Consider the following 25,080-nt stretch of genomic DNA (forward strand, 5'->3'; position numbering starts at 1 on the left):
TGATCTTTTTTCCTAGCTCTTGATCGTGAGATAGCTCCTCAGACTGGTCCTATGCAGTATTCCAGAAAAAAAAACACCTTCTAGACGACTTAAGCTGCAAAACTCAAATTGCAGAATTGTTCAAGGCCTTTTTTCAAGGGTTTTGTGAATCAGTCAATCCATCGATCGGTGGCATTTATTGAGCACTTACTGGGTGCAGAGCACTGTACTGAGTGCTCGGGAGAGGCAGGCACGAACCCTGCGCTCAAAGGAGCTGACATTCTAGAAGAGGGTCCTTTCTGAGCGGCGATCGCGACGTACCGTTGTATCCTAACTCTCTGGGCCATTTCCAGAATGCGAGCCGATAGAAGCCATCGCCAAGTTTGACTACGTTGGAAGGTCCGGCCGAGAACTATCCTTCAAGAAAGGAGCCTCCTTGCTTTTATATCATCGCGCGTCTGAGGATTGGTGGGAAGGAAGGCATAATGGAATTGACGGCCTCGTGCCTCACCAGTATATTGTGGTACAGGACATGTGAGTAGGCCCCAGCTTGACTGGGTGCCGGGGGGGCCGGGGAGGAGGGGGATGGAGGGTGTTCCCGGTGCGAGGGGTTCTGACCTGTGAGAGAAACTGCGGGGATCTGCGATGGGTGGCCCAGCTTGCCCAGCCCCCTCCCCTTTTCAGGTTGGGATAATTCAATGAAGCCCAGATGCCTTTTTTAAGATGGAGAGAGCATCACATTTGCCCCTCGCTCTCAACCAACCCCTGACTAAGCCAGCCTCTGAAATGTCTACCCCCGCTTCATTCTTGTCCTCTGTAGTGAGGTGTGTATGCGTGGGTGGTCTCGGGAAAGAAAACAAGCACGAAGCACCTTCCAGAGGCGAAAGGGTCTGGCTGTGACAGATAATAATAATTATTTTTATAGAATCAGAGAAGCAGCATGGCTTAGTGGAAAGAGCCGGGCTTGGGAGTCAAAGGACGTGGGTTCTAATCTTGGCTCCGCCACTTGTCAGCTGTGTGACCCTAGGCAAGCCACTTAACTTCTCTGTGCCTCAATTACCTCATCTGAAAAATGAGGATTGAGACCGGGAGCCCCACATAGGACAACCTGATTTCCTCTTATCTACCCCAGCCCTTAGAACAGTGCTCGGCACAGAATAAGTGCTTAACAAATACCATAATTATTATCATTATCATTAAACACTTGGGTAGATATAAGCTTATCAGGTTGGACACAGTCCCTGTCCTACAAGGGGCTCACAGTCTTAATCCCCATTTTACAGATGAGGCAACTGAGGTGGAGAGAAGTGACTTGCCCCAAGTCACACAGCAGGAAAGTGGAGGAGCAGGAATTAGAACCCAGGTCCTTCTGACTCCCTAGCCCTGGGCTCTATCCACTAAGCCACGCTGCTTATTATTGTTAAGTGCTTACTGTGTATGCCAAGTATTGTGCCAAGCACTAGAGTAATAATAATAATGGCATTTGTTAAGCGCTTACTATGTGCCGAACACTGTCCTAAGCACTGGAGTAGATACAAGATAATCAGGTTGACCCGCATGGGCCTCACAGTCTTAATCCACACTTTACAGATGAGGGACCTGAGGCCCAGAGAAGTCAAGTGACTTGTCCAAAGTCACCCAGCTGATCAGTGGCAGAGTTGGGATTAGAACCCCTGTCCTCTGACTCCCAAGCCCAGGCTCTTTCCACTAAGCCATGCTGCTTCTCTAGGGTAGATGTGAGATAATCAGGTCAGACAGTCCCCACCCCACACTGGGCTCCCCATGGTCACAGTGGCTGAAGACCCGCTGGGGGCCAGTAGGCCACCAGTTGGGAAGCCCTGCTCTATCTCAGGGCTGATTCTCCCCATCTCCCGTCAGACTCGGGAAGCAACGAGGTCTAGTGGAAAGAACATGGGCCTGGGACTCAGGTGACCTGGGTTCTAATCCCAGATCTGCCACTTTGTCTGCTGAGTGACCATGGACAAATCACATAACTTCTCTGGGCCTCAGTTTCTTCATCTGTAAACTGGGGATTAAGTCCTACTCCCTCCTACTTAGACTGGCTACCCCACATGAGACAGGGACTGTGACCAACCCTTGTACCCCAGTGCTCAGTACAGTGATTGGCCCATAGCAAGCGCTTAATAAATACCATTAAAAAATAAGACTAGAAGAGGTCCGTTCCTTAGAGTAGGACCCGGAAGTCGTTCATTCATTCATTCAATAGTATTTATTGAGTGCTTACTATGTGCAGAGCACTGTACTAAGCGCTTGGAATGGACAAATCGGTAACAGAAAGAGACAGTCCCTGCCCACTGATGGGCTTACAGTCTAATCGGGGGAGACAGACAAGAACATTAGCAATAAATAGGATCAAGGGGATGAACATCTAATTAAAACAATAGCAAATAAATAGAATCAAGGTGATGGACATCTCATTATTCATTCATTCAATAGTATTTATTGAGCGCTTACTATGTGCAGAGCACTGTACTAAGCGCTTGGGATGAACAAGTCGGCAACAGATAGAGACAGTCCCTGCCGTTTGACGGGCTTACAGTCTAATCGGGGGAGACGGACAGACAAGAACAATGGCACTAAACAGCGTCAAGGGGAAGAACATCTCTTAAAAACAATGGCAACTAAATAGAATCAAGGCGATGTACAATTCATTAACAAAATAAATAGGGTAACGAAAATATATACAGTTGAGCGGACGAGTACGGTGCTGCGGGGATGGGAAGGGAGAGGTGGAGGAGCAGAGGGAAAAGGGGAAAATGAGGCTTTAGCTGCGGAGAGGTAAAGGGGGGGTGGCAGAGGGAGTAGAGGGGGAAGAGGAGCTCAGTCTGGGAACGCCTCTTGGAGGAGGTGATTTTTAAGTAGGGTTTTGAAGAGGGAAAGAGAATCAGTTTGGTGGAGGTGAGGAGGGAGGGCGTTCCAGGACCGCGGGAGGACGTGACCCGGGGGTCGACGGCGGGATAGGCGAGACCGAGGGACGGTGAGGAGGTGGGCGGCAGAGGAGCGGAGCGTGCGGGGTGGGCAGTAGAAAGAGAGAAGGGAGGAGAGGTAGGAAGGGGCAAGGTGACGGAGAGCCTCGAAGCCTAGAGTGAGGAGTTTTTGTTTGGAGCGGAGGTCGATAGGCAACCACTGGAGTTGTTTAAGAAGGGGAGTGACACGCCCAGATCGTTTCTGCAGGAAGATGAGCCGGGCAGCGGAGTGAAGAATAGACCGGAGCGGGGCGAGAGAGGAGGAAGGGAGGTCAGAGAGAAGGCTGACACAGTAGTCTAGCCGGAATATAATGAGAGCCCGTAATAGTAAGGTAGCCGTTTGGGTGGAGAGGAAAGGGCGGATCTTGGCGATATTGTAGAGGTGAAACCGGCAGGTCTTGGTAACGGATAGGATGTGTGGGGTGAACGAGAGGGACAAGTCAAGGATGACACCGAGATTGCGGGCCTGCGGGACGGGAAGGATGGTCGTGCCATCCACGGTGATAGAGAAGTCTAGGAGAGGACCGGGTTTGGGAGGGAAGATGAGGAGCTCAGTCTTGCTCATGTTGAGTTTTAGGTGGCGGGCCGACATCCAGGTGGAGACGTCCCGGAGGCGGGAGGAGATGCGAGCTTGAAGGGAGGGGGAGAGGACAGGGGCGGAGATGTAGATCTGCGTGTCATCTGCGTAGAGATGGTAGTCAAAGCCGTGAGAGCGGATGAGTTCACCGAGGGAGAGAGTAACAAAATAAATAGGGTAATGAAAATATATACAGTTGAGCAGACGAGTCATTCCCAACTCCGCTTTGGAGGAAGAGCAGGGGATTACGGGAGAGCTCTCCAGAAGGTTCCTACGGCCACAAAAGGAGGCCCTCTAGGAGAAAAGGTCACCCCGGATCCCAAACCAATCAATCCATCAGTGGTATTTACTGAGTGCCTCTTGTGTGCAGAGCACTGTACAGAGCACTTACGATCCCTCCCCTCAACTATGACAGTACCCGGGGTCGGTGCTTCGTTGGTGATCCTAGCACCTTGAAAGGAAGTCTGGGCTTGGCCTTTTTTTAGTCCTGAGTGGAAAATGTAGAAGGAGGAAAAAGCCAGAGGCTTTGCGTTTTTTTGTTCGCTCTTGGGGGTCTTCCACTCTTTCTGCTTAAAAGTAAAAGCCCCTCTATCTTCCGTCTTCTCTTTCTTTCCAGGGACGACACCTTCTCTGACACGCTGAGTCAGAAGGCGGACAGCGAAGCCAGCAGTGGACCGATCGCAGAAGACAAGGCTTCGTCCAAGGACATGAACTCTCCGACTGAGCGCCACCCTGATGTGTATTTAGCCAGGTAAACTGTGCCCTTCCCCCATCTGCACGCCGCCCCCCTGCCCCCCACCCTCAGCGGGGAAGGGGTCAGGAGGAGCCGGGCCGTCCTGGTGCCCCCCCGGTGACCTTGGATCTCTCCTCTGCTATGCTCTACTGTGTGAAGAGCGACCTGGCCAGGTGGAAGGAACACGAGGCTGCAAGTCACAAGGACCTGGGTTCCAAATGGGCAAATCGCTAACTTCCCTGAGCCTCAGTTTCTTCCTTTTTTTAAATGGGGATTACAAAGCTGTTTTCCCTCCCTCTTTTCCTTGACCTAGTGGATAGAGCCCAGGCCTGGGAGTCAGAAGGACCTGGGTTCTAATTCTGGATCGTTCACTCATCTGCTCTGTGACGTTGGGCAAGTCAGTTCACTTCTCTGGGGCTCAGGTACCTCATCTGTAAAATGGGGATTAAGACTGAGTTCCACATGGCTCGGGGACTGTCTGACGTGGATTAGACTGTGTCTACCCCAGCCCTTAGAGGAGTGCCTGGCACTTAATAAACGTTTAACAAATACCGTTATAATTATTATTGTTATTACTAAGCACTTAGCAGAGTGCTTAAGTGCTTAGTACAGTGCTTTGCACAGAGTAAGCGCTCAGTAAATACGATGGGGATGATGATTATCATTAAACGCCATCCTCCCCGTTGGTCTAGACAAAGAAAACGGGGCGAGCCGCCCCCTACCGCGAGGCGTCCCGGCCGGCCCGGCGACGGCCACTGCCCCGTCCACCCGCCGCACTCCCTGTCCAACTCGTCGGCCGACCTGGCCGGGCACTGCAGCCCCCGGGCGCTGCTGCAGAACCGCGGCCTCAACAGCGACAGCCCCGAGAGGAGGCGCCGGCCGGCCCACGGCAGCAGCCTCACCAACATCAGCCGCCACGACTCCCTGAAGAAGATCGACAGCCCGCCCATCAGAAGGTCCACCTCCTCGGGCCAGTACCCGGGCTTCAATGACCACAAGCCGCTGGACCCCGAGACGATCGCTCAGGTGAGGCCCTCGGTGGCTTGCGTGGGGCGGGCAGGGAGGGGAGGATCCGATCTCCGGGCCGGAGGCGTGGGAGACGTTGGTCCGGTCCGCCCTCCGGTCGGGGACCTGGCGGCTGTCGGTCTCGTTTCGGCCGGTCTGTCCCCGGTCCGGGGACGAGGGAGCCGTTGGTTGGGTTTCACTTGGGGAAGCGGCATGGCGTAGTGGCTGGAGCCCGGCCCTGGGAGCCAGAAGGTCAAGGGTTCTAATCCCGGCTCCTCCATTTGTCTGTTGTGTGGCCTCGGGCAAGTCACTTCACTCTTCTGGGCCTCATCTGGATAACGGGGATGAAGATTGGGAGTCCTATGCTGGACAGGGACCGTGTTCAACCCTATTTGTTTGTATCCACCACAGTGCTTAGTACAGTGTTTGGCACATAGTAAACACTTAACGAATATCACAATTACTATTATTAATTATTATTATTACTATTACTTGGTATGCCCTCAGGTCAGGGGCTTGGGGGCCATTGGTCAACTTACACTGGGTCTGTCGCTCTTCCTATCCTGCGTGGATTACTGCATCAGCCTCCTTGCCTTTCCTCTCCCCACTCCAGTCCATACTTTACTCTGCTGCCCAGATCATTTTTCTACAAAAACGTTCAGGACATGTCATCCCGCTCCTCAGAAACCTCCAATGGTTGCCCATCCACCTCCACATCAAACAAAAACTCCTCACAATTGGCTTTAAAGCACTCTGTCACCTGGCTCCCTCCTACCTCACCTTACTGTTCTATGCTCACACTCTTTGCTCCACTGGTGCTAACCTTCTCACTGGACCTCCATCTCACCTGTCTCGCCGCTGACCCCTTGCCCAAATCCTGCCTCTGGCCTGGAACGCCCTCCCTCCTCAAATCCTACAGACAATGTCTCTCCCCCGCCAGCTTCAAAGCCTTATTGAAGGCACATCTCCTCCAGGAGGCCTTGCTTGACTAACCCCCCTTTTCTCTTCTCCCACTCCCTTCTGCATCGCCCTGATTTACTCCCTTTGCTCTTCCCTCCCCTCCCAGCCCCACAGCACTTATGTTCAATTCTATATTTTATTTATTTTTGTTATTGTCTGTCTCCCCCCTCTCTGGACTGTAAGCTCCTTGTGACCAGGGAATGTGTCTGTTTATTGTTGTGTTGTACTCTCCCAAGCACTTAGTACAGTGCTCTGCACACAGTAAATGCTCAATAAATATGTGAATGAATGAATGAATGCCATCACGTCAGGGGTATGGGGGCTGTTGGTCATGTTTCAGTCAGTCTGCCATAGGGCCAGGGGTATGGGGATCGTTGGGCTTGTTTCTGGAAGCAGCATGGAGTAGTGGCCTGGGAGTCAGTAGGTCATGGGTTCTAATTCTGACTCTGCCACTTGTCTGCTGAATGACCTTGTGCAAGTAACCTCACTTCCCTGGACCTCAGTGCCCTCATCTGTAAAATGGGATTGAGACTGTGAGCGCCATGTGGGACAGGGACTGTGTCCAACTGGTTTTGCTTGTATCTACCCCAGCGCTTAGTATAGTGTCCGGCACATATTAAGCACTTAACAAATACCATGACTATTATTATTATTCTGCTGGTCTGTCCCTGGTGTGTGACTTTGGGCAAGTCACTTAACTTCTCTGTCCTCAGTTACCTCAACTGTAAAATGGGATTAAAACTGTGAGCCCCATGTGGGACAACCTAATTACCTTGTATCCCCCCAGCGCTTAGAACAATGCTTTGCACATAGTAAGCGCTTAACAAATACCATCATTATTATTCGATTAGTCTGTGAACCCGTCACTGGGCAGGGATTGTCTCTGTTGCCGAAATGTACATTCCAAGCGCTTAGTACAGTGCTCTGCACATAGTAAGCACTCAGTAAATATTACTGAATAAATGAGGCAAAGAGGCCATCGATCCTCTTTCACTTGGTGTGCCCTCCAGTCAGGGAAATTGGGAGGCCGTTGATCTCCTTGCCCGGGTAATGGGCACCATTGACACAGTTTCGGTCAATCTGCCCCTTGGCCAATCAATCAATCAATCGTATTTTTTGAGCGCTTCCCCTTTGCAGAGCACCATCCTAAGCTCTTGGGAGAGTAAAACGTGACAGAGTTGGCCGACGTTTCCTGCCCACTACCGCTGCAATCGCTGGAATCAATAGAGAAGCAGAGTGGCTCAGTGGAAAGAGCCCGGGCTTGGGAGCCAGAGGTCATGGGTTCTAATCCTGGCTCCGCCACTTGTCAGCTGTGTGACTTTGGGCAAGTCACTTAACTTCTCTGAGCCTCAGTTACCTCATCTGTAAAATGGGAATCAAGACTGTGAGCCCCATGTAGCACAACCTGATCACCTTGTATCCTCCCAGCACTTAGAACAGTGCTTTGCACATAGTAAGCGCTTAACAAATGCCATCATTATTATTATTATTATTCCCTCATGGAAGTTCCTCATTCCTGAATAGCAATTAATAATAATTATAGTCTCGGTTAAGCAAATACTTTGGTACTATATGCCAAACACTGTACCAAGTGCTGGGATAGATACAGGATAATCAGGCCGGACACAGTCCCTGTCCCTTGAGACCGTGAGCTTCGACGTGTGTCCAACCCAATTTGCTTTTATCTACCCCATTACTTAGTACAGTGCCTCACATGTAGTAAACACTTAACAAATACCATAATTATTATTATTATTATATGGGACTCATTATCTAAGTAGGAGGGAGTAGGATTTAATCCCCATTATACAGATGAAGTAACAGGTCCAGAGAAGTTAAGCGACTTGGCCATGGTCACAGAGCAGACATGTATTGTTATTATTGTTGTATTTTCCTCCCTCAAACACTTAGTACAGTGCTCTGCACACAGTAAGTGCTCAATAAATGCTATTGAATGGATGAATGGCAGGGACTGTATCTGTTACTGATTTGTACATTCCAAGCGCTTAGTACAGTGCTCTGCACATAGTAAGCGCTCAATAAATACTATTGAATGAATGAATGAAATGCGGTGGAGCCGGGAGTGGAACCCAAATCCTTCTGACTTCCAGGCCTGTGCTCTATCTGCTAAGCCACAGTACTTAGACACATTCCCTGCCCACAGCGAACTTCCAGTGTGTAGAGGGGAGACCGAGTGAGCACCGAGGTGCCGCTCAGCCAGGGGAGTTGAAGGTCGGGCTGGGGATCGGCGGAGGGGAAGGCCAGGATGGCTTCCCAGCAGCGGGTCAGAGCGGCCCTGCAGGAAACAGAGGTGCCCCTTCTAGACTCTGAGCCTGTTGTTGGGCAGGGATTGTCTCTATCTGTTGCCGAATTGTACTTTCCAAGCGCTCAGTACAGTGCTCTGCACACAGTAAACACTCAATAAATACCACTGAATGAATGGAAAAGGGGCAGGGGAGAGCCCCTCGTCAGCCGGGACGGCCGCAGAAGCCCTGACCCTGTTGTCCCGTTGCCCCCGGACAGGATATCGAGGAGACGATGAACACGGCTCTAAACGAACTGCGCGAGCTGGAGAGGCAGAGTTCGGCCAAGCACGCCCCGGACGTGGTGCTGGACACCTTGGAGCAAGTGAAGAACAGCCCGGGCCCCGCCGTGCCCCCGCCCGAGGCCCTGATCCCCCTCCATGGTGGCGGCGGCGGGGGGCCCCGGGTCGGCGACCCGCAGATCCGCCGGAGCGCCAGCTCTTCGGGCGACGCCATGAGTACGTTCAAGCCCACCGTGGCGCCCAGGATGGGGGTGCACCTCAAGCCCCCGGCGCTTAGGCCCAAACCCATCGTTCTTCCAAAAACGAACCCCGCCCTGGGACCCGCCCCTCCGCCTCAGGGCCCCACAGACAAATCTTGCACCATGTAGGCCCCGGCCCGGCCCCGGAGGAGGAGGAGGAAAAGGAGGGGGCCGCGGAGTCGAGGAAGGAACGGAGCCAGGGGCGGCTCAGAGATCTCCCGGCGGCCACTAGTTTCTGTCTAGAACTGGAGATACTTTGGCTTTTCTATGTTCTTGAATGTAATGTCTGAGACTAGCTACGTTAACGTGGGCATTTGTATTTTGTATTTTTTTGGTTCGTTTTTAAAAAAGAAAAAAAAAATTACCGGACATTTCGATGTGTCGTTTGGAAGGCGATAGAAAACGCGTAGACTTACTTGAAGACTCAATGCTGCACCATTTGTAATAAAAGCAACACAGATCACAAAACGGCTTCCCCCCTCATTGTACAGTACTTCACAGTCGTAGCGGAACGCACCCCAGGAAGTTGTGGAGTCCAGGGGACGGAGTCTAGCACGTCTGACCTGGTCGCGCGGCGGGGGTGGGAGAGGGTTCTTCCGGCCTCGGCCGGGTCTGTTACGGACGGGTGTCAGAAGTTCGGGGTGGGGATCGGCGTTGGAGAGGGAATCCCCCTTCCCACTCAGACCCAGAGCCGATCCCCCCCATAACCCCGTCCACTCAGAGGACCCTGCCAATTACACCACCCCCTCCCAAGGGCCAAGACCGAGGCTCGTTGCTGAGGCGGATGGAGGAAGATTCTACTTCCATTGGCTAAGAGGGACCTACGGACAGAGAGGACAAAGATTCATCAGACCTCAGGGCTGGGAGGACATCCGTCGGTCCATCGATGGTATTTATTGAGCGCTTACGGTGTGAGGAGCACTGTACTGAGCGTTTGGGAAAGTAAATATAAGAGAGTTGGTAGACGCGTTCCCTCAAGGATCTTACAGTCTACAGGAGGAGCTTACAGTCTACGGGGACATCCATCATCTCATCCATCCATCCATCCCTCCCCACTCCGCCCAAACCATTCCAGAAAAGGAAACATCCAACCTCGATTTAAAAGGCTCAAGGGATTCCATCCCCCTCTTACTAATTATTATTCCACTGCCCCACAGTGCAAACTTTCCTTCTAACCCCAATCCCTCACGCTGCAGTTTGAATCCACTCCCTTTGCCTCTGGGGAGTAAGGCCAGCCCCTCTGGGGAAGTTGATAGACTTGCCGATGGTCGCTAAATTGCACCTCTATCTTCTCTTTCCTCCCCTGCCTCCGGCTGAATGACCTCAACCCTTCGCAGCTTTCTTCCCGAGTCTTACCTCCCAACCCTATACTCCTCATTTGAGCTCTCCCCAGTCTCTTCTGTTGAGGAGCTCATTCATTCGTTCAGTTGTATTTATTGAGCACTTAGTGTGCGTAAGGCACACGACCTGAACCCCAGACTCTGGAGGGGCGGAAGCAGTTGTAGGCATAGGGAAGGGAGAGCCTCACAGCTCCTCTACACCACCTTCTGCACAACCCCATAAAGAGTTTGCCGTCTGTAAACTCCCGGGCTACGTCACTGACGTGCAGTCGTCTTTCCGTCCACTCTGGCCTCTGGATCATTTTCTGTCGTTCGTGCTCAAAACCAAACCCTTTCCATCTGGCGTTTGGGCTATTTGTTTTTCCTGCCAGGGCTACTGCCCTGTAATTATCCTTATGGAACTCAGTTCGGTGGGCTCCTGACCATCTGGATTCTGGTGGTATTTTCCCAGGTGTTTCCCCCCTCCCCCCGAGTTCCCCATCCCCTGTTTCCCAGCCCGCTCCACCTCCTGAGTTAGCTTTAAACTCTCCTTCAGCATCCGGGTCAGAGGCAAAATTGTTGCCCAGCACTGACCTCAGAGAGCCATCCCTCGGTCCCTAAGCTTAGCATCCATCCATAGATAACACTCCCCTATGACTCTAGCCAGTGCCCGCTTCACTCCTGAGTGACCCAAGAAAAGGAAACAAAAGTGGTGTCCATGTCCGATCGCTTGCTGCTTCTCACCCCTTCCAGGAGAGTCCGAGAAGTTCCGATCTGTCAGACGGGATGGATTATTTACCCTTGACGCCAGTCCGGTGGCTACCCCCTTTCCAGGCCTCATCAAAGTGTTGGCAGATTGAGTCTGGGATGTTGACCTAGGATTTTCCAGTTTTCCAAGTTTTTCCAAACGTTGGCTCATCTCCATTCACCCCTTATTATCACTATTAAGTGCTGTCGAGTCATTTCCGATTCATAGCGACTCTATGGATATACTTCTTCCAGAACATCCCGTCCTCTACCATAATCTGCAGCTTCTCTAACGGTTCTTCTATTATCGTTGTTATGGTCTCTATCCATCTAGCTGCCAGTCTGCCTCTTCCACATTTTCCCTGGACTATTCTTAGCATGAGTGTCTTCTCCAGAAAATTAGTCCTCCTGATTATGTGTCCAAAAAATGCTACTCTAATTCGAGTCATTTGGCCTCCAGAAGACCCCATTTACGGTCCCTTCTGGTGGCCTTTGGTTCCTCCTTCCTCCACTTCCCCCCACCCTCCGACTCCAGGCCCAGCAATCCCCTGACCTTGTTCAGTGCTACAAGATCCCGGTTGGCAAACTGCCAGAGTGTTCCACTCGACATTCTGCTAGCCAAATGCTCCTTGGTCCAAGCCTTCTGCTCCTAGGTTTAACTTGCTACTTTCCAGTCTGAGAGTCCCGGTTCCCGGCCGCCCTTCCACTTCACGTGTTGAATCAAGGAAGAGGGGTCAAAGCAGGGTGTGACTCAGCCTCTTCACTCCCAGCTGATCTCAGCTCCTCCTGGAAAAGGGAACATTTTCTTTCTGCCTTTCCTTGCTCTCCGTACATTGGAAGGTTGCTTTACCCGTCCCCCTTTTGTCTGTCAAAAGCAGAACCTCATTTTCTGCTTTAGATTCTCCAACCCGTGTACTGCCAGGTCTTAATTTCCTCCTTGTCGCTTTCTCCTTCCCATTGGTAGCTACCGTTTTGAGGAGAAGGGGTCCAGTTGCCATGTGGGAGAAGACGGAGATTCCTTCCGACGCTCAGGGATCCCAGTGATGGCTCATGTCGCCTTTTCCATTTTGCTCCCTTCGTTTCTGTTCTCATAACAGCTGCAGGGACTTTGCTACCCTTCATCTGGAGAGCGGCCCAACACCATTAAAGAGACGAACAGTGAATCAAGGAAGTCGTGCCCTCCTCTCCTCCTCAAAAAGGCCCGCTTCTAGGGAGGGAAGAGGACCAGGAGGGATAGGAGAGGCTCAATTGTCCTTCGTCTCACAGGCCGCCACGCGTCTTTATGCAGCGGCCCAGGGACCTGTGAAGGAGGGTTTCTGCCCATCCATTCAGGGACCAACTTGGATTTCCTTGACTCTCCTTCTACTTTCCTGATGTTGTGAGTGGAGGAAGATGAGGGGACAGGAAGAAGGCAAGGAGGGAGAATAAAGGGAGAAGTGAACCGAGCGTCTGGGAATCCAGTGGCCGCAACTTCAAGGGACCCATCCCTCGCTGGTTATCTAGAACATGGAGTGGGAAAGTAAGGTCTCAGGTCAAGGGTTGTAGTAGATGCTGATTCTGGAGCGGTAAAATGCTTCCATGTACAAAGAATACTCACTCCCAGCAGACACCTGGCCTTTTTTGCACTGTTTGAGCATGTCAGAGTGCTTTTCCATAATTGCTTCGTTAAGAAAGGTAGTTCCTTGCAGAAATCAGAGCTGTCTCAGCTTCTCTCATCCATTGTTGATTTCTGGGTTCCAGCTCTATCGTTCAGTACTTTTGCACATCATTTCCCCGTTACTATGTTCTCTCAGTGAGTATTTTTCGGTGCTTCCGGGCTCATCCTAGAATGATCTATAGGGGGTTTTGATTTAGGCCACCATACCTTGTGGCCTGGATAAAGTTTCCACTGAATTCCATCTCTGAAAGCAAATTGGCTTTGGATAGTATTTGTCTTTCCTCTGTGCATTGTTCCAATAGAGCTTTGCCATTCTTCCCCTTGGAACAACTCAAGTTGTGCTGCTCATTAGAAGGAATTCAAGTTTAATTAAGGGGCTTGAGGGAGGGATTGTGTGAAACGACAAGGAGCTTAATATCGCCTCGGCAATAGGAAAAATCTCCCCCTACTCCGCCGCCCCGCCTTGGTGGTTTGCTGGTGCAGTAAGCATTTGTCGAATCTACTAATAAGGACTCTAAACCCAGGGTAGACGCAAGCTGCCAGCTAGTCTAGAAAGAGGATTTTGGAGCGAGACTTCAGAGCGAGGCTCGTCACATCCTCCGTAAACTCTGCAGGTCTCGTGGAGTAGCCAAGTTCACTCAGCAAGGGGCCGGGGTGAGGGTTCGGAGGGTTCCTGAACTTTTCGGCCCCAGAAGCTGTGAGGCATCTCCGTCCTAGTGTCTCCGGAGGCCTGCATCCCGTAAATAGGACAGTCACCTCCCGGTCGTTGTCTAGTCCCCTGCCCCTGGACCGTGCCTAGAACCAATAACCCCGACCTCTGGGTCAAAGGTCGATCCCTGAGCCAAACCCTCAGCTTTCCTTGGACTACCCGTCCGGAGCCAAGGAAGACTTGCGTGAATTCGCACCTGTAGCGAGATGGGTGGAACCAACTGGAATTCGAGCTTTCATTTTCATGCACTTCGAACCTAGTATTCCTGTCAGTTTTTTGAGGTTTTTTTAGCTAGCTGATGTGGTATGATTGAGATGGATTACTGGTGTCTTTAAATTGCGTAGGGAATTTTGTATGTTTAACTAATTGTACTGGACTCCATAATGCTTACCTTAGAAACTGTTTAGTAAAAGAAAATATTAGAAACCGGGCATTGCGAATGCCCCCCGTAGAGCCTTCGCACCAGTTAAATGTGTAGTTTTGATGGCTATTATAGATATTTAAAGTGTAGTAGGTGGATATGTAACAGGAAAGACTGATCACAACTACAGACGTACTTAAGGGGAACTCCTGCAACACCTAATTAAATCAGTATTGTCCTTTACTGTCAGTTTGATCAATTGCAGTACTGGTAGCTTCCTGCTTGTTGACTGTTACCTAATTGTGTCAATGTACATCTGTAGTATGTACATGTGAAAGTGCCTTTAAAATTTTAGAGGAGCTTTAGTCTTGCTCTGTACTGTTACATTTCCATTCCTCTCTCCTTCCTTTCCCTTTCTTTCCTTTCCCCTTCCTTTCCTTTTCCTCCTTTCCCCCCCTTTCCCTTTTCTCCTTTCCCCTTCCCTTTCTTTCTCTCCCCTTCTTTCCCTTACGCCTCCCTATCCATCTTCGCCTTTCTTTCCTTCCCTTCAACTCTCTTACTTCCCTTCTCTTTCCTTTCCTTCCTCCTTTCCTTCCCTCGCCCTCTTACTTGCCCTCCCTTCCCCACTCTTCCCCTTCCTTCCCCTTTTTCTTGCTTTGCCCTTCATTCCCACCCCTTTCTTTCCCTTCCCCTTTCTTCCCTCCCTTCCTTTTCCTTCCCTTCCCTTGCCCTTCCTTCCTCTCCTCTCTCTTCCCTTCCCCCCACTTCCTTTTCTTCCCCTCCCTTCCCCACTCTTCCCCTTCCTTTCTCTTCTTTCCCCTTCCTTCCCTTTTTCTTTCTTTGCACACCACTTTCACACCACTTTCTTTCCCATCCCCTTCCTTCACCTCCTCTCCTTTCCCCTTCCTTCCCCTCCTCTTTCATCCCTTCCCTTCCCCCCGAATTGCTTCCCTTTCCCTCTTTTCTCCTCTCCTTGGTCCATGCCACGGCAGCCATCCCCCTCAGCTCTCGTAGGGCTCCTTGCCGGCGTGCCATCCCCTCCTGCCCTCCTCTCAGGAGATTGGGCATTCCCTCATTCCCCTGCCCCACCTCCTATCCCTCCAGTCTCCGTGACTACGACACGGCTAGTGGCCGCAGCTGCCCCGTTGCAGCCGCCAAAGCCGTGGCCACTCTCGTCCGCCCATTTCCATTCCTTCCCTTCCATTCTCAAAGAAAGGAATTAAAGGTGGAGAATTTCACGTTCTGAGAAAATGTACTGTTAATCTGTGGTGACGATGCACTTTGATGTATAGTACTGTACACTTTGGCATGTACCGTTACAGGCTTCGATATACATTCAGGTTTGTTCTTCATAGTGTACCTTTCTAATAAAGAAGATCGTTCCATCCGCCTTTGTCTGGTTGCTGTTTGGTGTGATCCCCCTGTGGTTTTCTTTGTCACGTTTCCCAGAAAGCTTGGTGGTCCTGAGTGAGGAGAGGCTTTCCTTTCCTACATCTCATTTTCACCTTTGTCCTTTTGCTCGTCGGTAATAATAACTGTGGTATCTGTTAAGAGCTTACTATGTGCCAGACACTGTTCTAAGTGTTGGGGTAGACTCGAAGTAAGCAGGTTGGACACAGTCCCTGTCCTGACATGGGGCTCACAGTCTTAAACCCCATTTTACAAATGAGGTATCAGAGGCCCAGAGAAGTAAAGTGGCTTGCCCTGGGTCACACAGCAGACAAGGAGCAGAGTTGGAATTAGAACCCAGGTCCTTCTGACTTCCTTCGTTCACAGAACCTCCTCCTTTGTCTCTGCAGGCGAGACCTTTCCCAAATACCTCCACCATCAGAGGAAAAGTAGTCCTTGACCTTCTCTACTTCCCAATCCCAGTTCTGGTTTAGGTTCAAGCTTGTGTAAAGCAGAACAGCTTTTAGTCAATCAAACGATAATATTTATTGAGCACCTACTATGTACAGAACGCCTAAGAGAATTCAAAAGGATTAATAGACACGATTCCTCTCCCCTGGGAGTTTATAATCCAGCAGGGGAAACAGACACTAAAATAATTTACAGATAAATAGTTCATAGAATAGCCTCTTCCCTTACAGTTTCACAAGCTTCATCAAGACTGAGCTGGCTGTAAAATACAGATGCTAACTGATGAGTTTTAATTCAATCAATGGTATTTATTTTTTATGGTATTTGATAAGCATTTACTATGTGCCAGGCACTGTATTAAGCGCTGGGGTAGATACAAGCTAATCATGGACTCAGTCCATGTCCCACACGGGGCTCACAGTCTTAATCTCCATTTTACAGACGTAAACACCTGTAGACTGTAAACTTGTCTTTAGACTGTAAACTCATTATGTACAGGAAACACATCTGTTAATTCTGCTGTATCGTACTCTCCCAAATGCTTAGTACAGTGCTCTGCACACAGTAAGCTTTCAAGAAATATGATTGATTGATGAGGGAATTGAGGCAACAGAGAAGCAAAGTGACTTGCCCATGGTCACACACCAGACAAGTGGTGCAGCTGGGATGAGAAGCCAGGTCCTTCTGACTTCCAAGTCCAGGCTCTATCCAGTACGCCATGCTGCTTCTGCATTATTGAGCCCTTACCTTGTGCAGAGCCCTGTAATAAGGGCTTGGGAGAGTACAGTACGACAGAGTTGATAGAGACATTTCCTGCCTACAATGAGCCTACAGTCTAGAGGGGCGAGCTTATTCGGTTCTTCCGCTTTGTGTAGTGTAATAAGAATGACTCTACCCCTGATTGAAACAAAAGGGAAACTCTTTTATATAAGTTGGTCAGATGATTGAAGGGTTGAAAACAGTATTATGTGTGAAGCAAAATAACATTTAGGGAAGAAAGAAAAATGTGCCTTCATAATGTCGTGTTTGTGTGTGGGAGGGTGGGAGGTTATGCTTCCTGAATCTCTTTGGTATTGTGCACTGGATCCTCTAGATGTTGAAGAGGGAGTTTAGAAAGTTCCCAAATGGACATTTGGCATGAACTCTTCTCCAGGGCCCTGGTTCAGACACTTAAAGTCACTTACTCCTGCTTCAGAGGTGGCAATTAACCAGCAGCCTTTAATAATAATAATCATAATAATAATTGTATTTGTTAAGCACTTACTAGTAATAATGATGGTATTTGTTAAGTGCTTTCTATGTGCCAAGCACTGTTCTAAGCACTGGGGTAGATACAGGGTCATCAGGTTATCCCACATGGGGCTCACAGTCTTAATGCCCATTTTACAGAGGAGGTAACTGAGGCACCGAACTAAGCCAAGCTGCTTCTTTAATCTGGTTCCACTTTAGGGAACCAGCCTTTTTGCATTGGTTAATAAATTGGCTTCCTCCTCTTCGGCTACATACCAGCATTTACCTACAAATCTCCCCAAATTCCCTCAGAGCAAGGTCATTTCGGGCCCAAGACTGTACAAATCACCTGGGAAAATACAACATGACAATAAAGTGACATTCCATGCCGCCATAAGCTTACAGTCTAGAGTGGGGGAGGCAGACATCAATACAAATAAATGAAATGACAGCTCTGGACATAAGTGCTGAAGGGCTGGGAGCGGGGAAGAGCAAAGGGAGCAAGTCAGGGCGACACGGAAGGGAGTGGGAGATGAGGAAAAGTGGGGCTTAGTCTGGGAAAGCCTCTTTTGGAGGAGATGGGCCTTCAATAAGTCTTTGAAGTGGGGAAGAGTATTTGTCTGTCGGATTTGAGGAGGGAGGGCATTCCAGGCCGGGACGTGAGCTAGGGGTTGGCGGCAAGACAGGCGCGACCGAGGCACAGTGAGAAGGTTAGCGCCAGAGTTACGACAGTTAAATCAACTGTTAAAGGGGGATGAAGACCATGAGCCCTGTGTGAGACACGGACCCTCCCCCCTCCCACCCTCTGCTCTTCCCCCTTCCCCCCCCCCAGCACTGTACTCATTTGTATTTATTATTTATTGTCCTATTTATTTTGTTAATGAAGTGTATATCTCCTTGATTCTATTTATCTTGATGATGTTGTCTTGTTTTGTTTTGTTCTGTTTTACTTTGCTGTCTCCCCTGTTTAGACTGTGAGCCCGTCATTGGGCAGAGATTGTCTCTATCTGTTGCCCAGTTGTACATTCCAGTACAATTAGTACAGTGCTCTGTACATAGTAAGTGCTCAATAAATACGAATGAATGAATGAATGAATGAATGAATGAATGAATGAATGAATGAATGAATGAATGAACGAATGAACAAACCTGATTGCATCTACACCAACACTTAGTACAATGTCTAGAAAGTAGTAAGCATTTAACACACGGTATTAAAAAAGGAGTTCTCCCTTGCCTGAGGCATCTGCTCAGAGTCCAGCCTAGTATCTGGGGCAGGTCAAGCAGCATGGCTCAGTGGAAAGAGCCCGGGCTTGGGAATCAGAGGTCATGAGTTCGAATTCCAATCTGCCACGTGTCAGCTGTGTGACTGTGGGCAAGTCACTTAACTTCTCTGTTCCTCAGTTCCCTCATCTGTAAAATGGGGATTAAGACTGTGAGCCTTACGTGGGACAACCTGATTACCCTGTATCTACCCCAGCGCTTAGAACAGTGCTCTGCACCTAGTAAGCGCTTAACAAATACCAACAGTACTATTATTATTATTATTATTATTATTATTATTATTAGACGTTTACAGGCCCAGATTTGGAGGAGAGGAGGGGAACAGATCAGGAGGATGTAAACAACTGCTCTACCTCGCTGGGCTGATCCCACTGGATCTAATCCCGGTTCCACCACTTTGTCATGTGAGCTTGGGCAAGTCTTCTTCTTCTTCGTGTCTCAGTTTCCTCATCTGTAAAATGGAGATAAGATAGCAGTTCGCCCTCCCCCTTTAGACTGTGAGCCTCCTGTGGGACAGGCACTGTGTACGACCTGATTATCTTGCATCTATCCTGTTGCTTAGTACCGTTAGTGAAGCACAATACCACGATTTCTATTACTGTTAGCAGCAGCCCTGAACCTTGGCATTTCCCCTGACTCCTCGCTCTCCTTCAACCCACATATTCATCTTTCGCTAAATCCTATCAGTTCAACCTTCACAACATCACTAAAATCCGCCCTTTCTTCTCCATATGAACTGCTATTTTAATCCAATCATTTATCCTATCCTGCCTTGATTACTTTATCAGCCTCTTTGCTGACTTACCAGCCTCCTGTCTCTCCCCTCTCCTGTCCATACTTCACTCTGCTGCCTGCATCATTTTTCTACAAAAACATTCAATCTGTGTTTCCCCACTTCTCAAGAACTTCCACTGGTTGCCCATACACCTCTGAAACAAACAGAAACTCCTCATCATTAGTTTTAAAGCATTCAGTTCACCTTGCCCCTTCCAACTTCACCTCACTACTCTCCTACTACAACCCAACCTACACTCTTTGCTCCTCTAATGCCAACAAATAACTGTACCTTGATCATGTCTATCCAGCCCAGAACACCCACCCTCCTCATATCCAACGGACAATGACTCTTCCCCGCTTCAAAGCCTTATTGAAGGCACATCTCCTCCGAGAGGCCTTCCTATTTATGCCTTCATCTCCTCTTTTCCCACTTACTTCTGCATCGCCCTGACTTGCTCCCTTCATTCATTCTCCCTCCCAGGCCCAAAGCATTTACGTGCATAACTGTAATTCATTCATGTATATTAATGTCTGCCTCTCCCTCTTGACTAGCTGTGGACAGGGAATGTGTCTGTTATATTTTTATATTATACTCTTCCAAGAGCTTAGTACAGTGACCATCACACAGCTGATGCTCAGTAAATACAAATGATTATTATAATGAGAAGCAGCTTGGCAGAGTGGATAGAGCATGGGCCTGGGAGTCAGAAGGTCATGGGTTCTAATCCCAGCTCCACCACTTGTCTGCTGTGTGACCTTGGGTGAGTGACTTCACTTCTCCTTGCCTCAGGTATCTCATCTGTAAAATGAGGACTGAGACTGTGAGCCCCATGTGGGACAGGGACTGTGTCCAGCCCCATTTGTTGTATTCACTCCAGTGCTTAGTACAGTGCCTACCATGATTATAATTATTATTATAATCATTATGAATGCTGTGGTTCCAGAACCCAACACTGCTTCAGGCTTCCAGGACCAAGAAGGGATTGGTTTCAGGAGCTGAACTGTGGCATGGTGGGCAGCTCCCTCCTCCCCTGAACCTGGGCTTCTAAATGCCAATTTGTCTGAAGTCGCCAGTCTTCTCTACCATCAGAGCAGAGCAGAGTGGCACAGTGGTGCCCTCGGGGACTCTGCCACCAGTGCAGAGGGTGGAGGGAGAGGATCAATGGTGGCTGGACCAGTGGCCTCTTCAGATTGGCCACCCTGAGCCACTGTTGGCTTCTTCTGCCTCCAAAGTGGACTCTAGCACTTCGTCGGGTCTCCCAGCTGACCCCAGAGCGGTGCAGCTAAACGGGGAGGGAGCAGAACAGACAGAAGGACATCGCTCCCCGCTGCTTTGATGGGGGCTGGGGTGAGGACCTTCCCGGAGCCCAAGCTCTGACTTAGGAAGAGTACGGGCCTGGGAGTCAGAGACTGTGGGTTCTAATCCTGGCTCTGCCACATGTCTGCTGTGTGACCTTGGGCAAGTCACTTAACTTCTCTGTGCCTCAGTTACCTCATCTGTAAAAAGACTGTGAGCCTCACGTGGGACCCCCTGAGTGCCTTGTATCTCCCCCAGTGCTTAGAACAGTGTTCGGCATGTAGTAAGTGCTTAATAAATGCCATAATAATAATTATTATTATTATTCTCTGTTCCTCGGGTACCTCATCTTTAAAATTAGGGACAAGGACTGTGTCCAACCTGATTACCTTGTATCTCCACCAGCGCTTAGAACGGTCCTTGGCACATAGTAATAATAATAATGTTGGTATTTGTTAAGCTCCTACTATGTGCCGAGCACTGTTCTAAGCGCTGGGGTAAATACAAGGGAATCAGGTTGTCCCACGTGGGGCTCACAGTTTTAATCCCCATTTTACAGACGAGGTAACTGAGGCATCGAGAAGTTAAGTGATTTGCCCAAAGTCACACAGCTGACAGGTGGCAGAGCTGGGATTAGAACCCGTGACCTCTGACTCCTGAGCCCGTGCTCTTTCCACTGAGCCACGCTGCTGGTAAGCACAACTATTATTATTATTATTCTGCCCTAGAGAAAGGGGGTCCCATGTAGGAACAAGCCTGTAATGCTGTGACAGCTTGGTACTGGAGCTCTGTGTGTGTGTTTGTGTGTCTTTGTGTGTTTGTATACACACGCTCACAAGTGTGTGTGTGAGAAAGCTATATTATAGTGAGTAATGTCTCCTGGAATAATCTGCTATGTTCAGCGTGAAATCTTGACAGAAGTTAAAGATGTAACACAGATGTTCTCTGGCCCTGGGATATTTACAGTTCAATCCAGGAGACTGGAAGGTAGCATTCTTTACAGCTGCCGTCAGCCCGCCGCTTCGGGGAAAGGGAGATGGGAAGCGAGGGTGGTGTTGGAAGCCTCCTCCTCCCCCTTCCTTCCCGACAGTAAGGGGTCTGCTTCAGTGGTTAGCTAAAGGGAGGCCCTGTGATTAGCCAACCTGTCACCCCAGTGCTGGCCCAAGTCTTCATCTTTGGCATGCAACAAAAGCAAAAACTCCTCACTCTTGACTTCCAAGCCACCTATCCCCTGGCCCCTTCCTACCTCACCTCCCTTCTCTCCTTCTCCAGCCCAGCCCGCACACTCCGCTCCTCTGCCCACCCAAACCTCCTCACCGGCCCTTCTTCTTGCCTGTCCCGCTGTCGACCTCTGGCCCATGTCCTCCCGCTGTCCTGGAATGCCCTCCCTCTTCACATCCGTCAAACTAACTCTCTTCCCCTCTTCAAAGCCCTACTGAACGCTCACCTCCTCCAGGAGCCCTTCCCAGACCGAGACCTCCCTTTCCCTCTGCCCGTCCTCCCCTCCCCATTCCCCCTACTCCCTCCCTCTGCTCTTCCCCCTTCCCCTCCCCACAGCACTATGTATATTTGTATACATTATCTTTTACTCTATTTTATTAATCGTGTGAATATATCTATGATTCTATTTATCTATTTTGATGGTATTGATGCTTGACTACTTGTTTTGTTTTGTTGTCTGTCTCCCCCTTTTAGACTGTGAGCCCGTTGTTGGGCGGGGATTGTCTCTATCTGTTGCCAAATTGTACATTCCAAGTGCTTAGGACAGTGCTCTGCACACAGTAAGTGCTCAATAAATACGATTGAATGAATGAATGGATGGATGAATGAATGAAAGGACTGTGTCCCTTTAAATTTTTATTATAATAATAATAATAATAATAATGTTGGTATTTGTTAAGTGCTTACTATGTGCAGAGCACTGTTCTAAGCACTGGGGTAGACAGAGGGGACTCAGGTTGTCCCACGTGGGGCTCACAGTCTTAATCCCCATTTTACAGATGAGGTAACTGAGGCACAGAGAAGTTAAGTGACTTGCCCACAGTCACACAGCTGACAAGTGGCAGAGCCAGAATTCGAACCCATGACCTCTGACTCCAAAGCCCGTGCTAAATTTCCACTGAGCCACGCTGCTTCTATATTGTGTATATTATAACATACTATTAAATAATACCATTATATAATGAACACTCAGATACTATTATTAATAATTGTACCATTAATATTATTATTAATAAGGGTATTTGTTAAGTGTTTACTTTGTGTGGAGCACTGTTATAAGCAATGAGGTAGATATAAAGATAGTCAGGTTGGACACAATCCCTGTCCCACCTGGGGCTCACAGCCTTATTCCCCCTTTTACAGAAGAGGTAATTGAGGCACAGAGAAGTCGTGTGACTTATCCAAAGTCCCACTGCAGCAGACATGAGGCGGAGTGGGATTAGAACCCAGGTGCTTTTGACTCCCAGGCCCATGGTCTATCCACTATGCCATGCTGCTTTAATTATAATTAAAAGTATTATTATCATTATCATTCTGGTATTTGTTAAGTACCTTCTATCTGCCAAGCAGGATACTAAGCACTAGGGGGGAGACAAGGAAGTCAGATCAGACAAATGGAGTTCATAGTCTAAAAGGGAAGGAGAACAGGCATTTAATACCCATTTTACAGATGGGGACATTAAAGCACAGAGTAGTGAAGTGATGGAGCTGAGATTAGAACCCAGGTCCCTTGATTCTCAAGCCCGGCTTCTTTCCACTAGGCAGATTGCAATGCCCGGACAAAGGGCCAGCATCATCAAGAGTCTCATCACATATTGGAAACCACATACTATCGGCTATTCAAACCAAGATGAATGTGTGTTCACATTCCCCAAACATGCTGAATCCACCAAGGAAGGGTCACTTAGTCAAGCTGTTACAGGAGGGAGATTCTACAGGCAGCAGCAGAGTGGTCTAGTGGAAAGAACCTAGGTCTGAAAGCCGGAGGACCTGCATTCTAATCCCAGCTCTGCCCCTCGTCTGCTGTGTGACCTTGCACAAGTCACTTCACTTCTCTGGGCCTCGGTTGCCTCTTCGGCAAAATGGGGGTTCAATGTTTGTTCTCTTTCCTACTAATACTGTGACGCCCGAGTGAGACCTGATTATCTTATCATATGAGAAGCAGCGTGGCTTAGTGGAAAGAGCACAGGCTCAGGAGTCAGAGGTTGTGGGTTCTAATTCCGGCTCCACCACTTGTCAGCTGTGTGACTTTGGGCAAGTCACTTAACTTCTCTGGGCCTCAGTTACCTCGTCTGTAAAATGGGGAATAAGACTGAGCCCCATGTGGGACAACCTGATTACCTCGTCTCTACCCCAACACTTAGAACAGTGCCTGGCACATAGTAGGCTCTTATCAAATGCCATAATAATTATTATTATTATTATCATCTACCCCAGTGCTTGACACATAGTAAGTGCTTCATAAATACCACTGTTATTATACCAGTTTCTTTTGCATCAGTAGTTGAGTGTTGACCAGCCATGTGGGCGAAAGGGAGAAAGGAAGCTACAGTGACCTAAGTTGCCCTGGCCATGTTGCCAAGTCTGGCCATGTCTGGCCAAGTCTCCCTCCGTGCTGCACACTTACTCCATGGAAATTAGAGGTAAAGTGGCCACTGACAATAACTAGCCATGTCAGTCAGTCAATCGTATTTATTGAGCACTTACTGTGTGCGGAGCTCTATATTAAACACTTGGGAGAGTACAATACAACAATAACCAGACACATTCCCTTCCCACATTGAGCTTACAATCTAGAGGAGGAGACAGATATTAATAAAAATAAATTCCAGATATGTACATAAGTGCATTTATATTTATTTATGTTGATGCCTGTTTACTTGTATTGACATCCTGATACCTGTTTATTTGTACTGATGTCTGTCTCCCCCCAGACTGTGATCATGTTGCGGGCAGAAATTATCTGTACTGTAATGTTGGTATTTGTTAAGCGCTTACTATGTGCAGAGCACCGTTCTAAGCGCTGGGTAGATACAGGGAAATCAGGTTGTCCCACATGAGGCTCACAGTCTTCATCCCCATTTTCCAGATGAGAGAACTGAGGCACAGAGAAGTAAAGTGACTTGCCAACCGTCACACAGCTGACAGGTGGCAGAGCTGGGATTCAAACCCATGACCTCTGGCTCACAAGCCCATGCTTTTTCCACTAAGCCACACTGCTTCTCCTCCCAAGAGCCCAAGGCTCTTCCCTTGGGTTCTTCCCTTGGGCTCTTCCCTCTTCTCTTCCCACTTTCCCAAGGGCTTAGTACAGTGCTCTGCACATAGTAAGCACCCAATAAATACGATTGAATGAACAAATGATTGATGTGGAGGTGTAAGGGCAACCTCTGGAGGTACTTGAGGAGAGGGGACAAACGGCTTGAACATTTTTGTAGAAAAATGATCCGATCAGCAGAGTGAAGTATGGATTGGAGCGGGGAGAGACAAGGAGGTCAGCAAGGAGGCTGACACAATAATAAAGGCTGGAAGGGATAAGTGTTTGGATTAATAGGGTAGAAGTTTGGATGGAGAGGAAAGAGCAGCTTTTAGTGATGTTGCGAAGGTCAGACTGACAGTATTTAATGATGGAATGAATATGTGAGTTAAATGAGAGAGAGGAGTCAAGGATAACGCCAAGGTTGCCGGCTTGTGAGACAGGAAGGATGGTGGTGCCGTCGAAAGTGACGGGAAAGTCAGTGGGAGGACGGGTTTGGGTGGGAAGATAAGAAGTTCTGTCTTTAACATATTAACTTTGAGGTGATGGGAGTAGAGAT

At 49.1% G+C, this 25,080-nt stretch overlaps 1 protein-coding gene across 2 annotated transcripts in view; it reads left to right on the forward strand.

Moving 5' to 3' along the window:
• Nucleotides 1–9,493, forward strand: part of SRGAP1 (SLIT-ROBO Rho GTPase activating protein 1) — a 288,890-nt gene extending 279,397 nt beyond the window's left edge. For both annotated transcript variants that reach the window (XM_029058561.2, XM_029058559.2), the window contains exons 19-22: nt 333–513; nt 4,160–4,294; nt 4,969–5,302; nt 8,765–9,493. In XM_029058561.2, the coding sequence (XP_028914394.1) occupies nt 333–513; nt 4,160–4,294; nt 4,969–5,302; nt 8,765–9,154 (1,040 nt within the window). In that variant the 3' untranslated portion in view covers nt 9,155–9,493. The remainder of the gene's footprint in view (nt 1–332; nt 514–4,159; nt 4,295–4,968; nt 5,303–8,764) is intronic.
• Nucleotides 9,494–25,080: the final 15,587 nt, after the last annotated feature.

This window comes from Ornithorhynchus anatinus, chromosome 2 (genome assembly GCF_004115215.2).
Source record: "Ornithorhynchus anatinus isolate Pmale09 chromosome 2, mOrnAna1.pri.v4, whole genome shotgun sequence".
NCBI lineage: Eukaryota > Metazoa > Chordata > Mammalia > Monotremata > Ornithorhynchidae > Ornithorhynchus > Ornithorhynchus anatinus.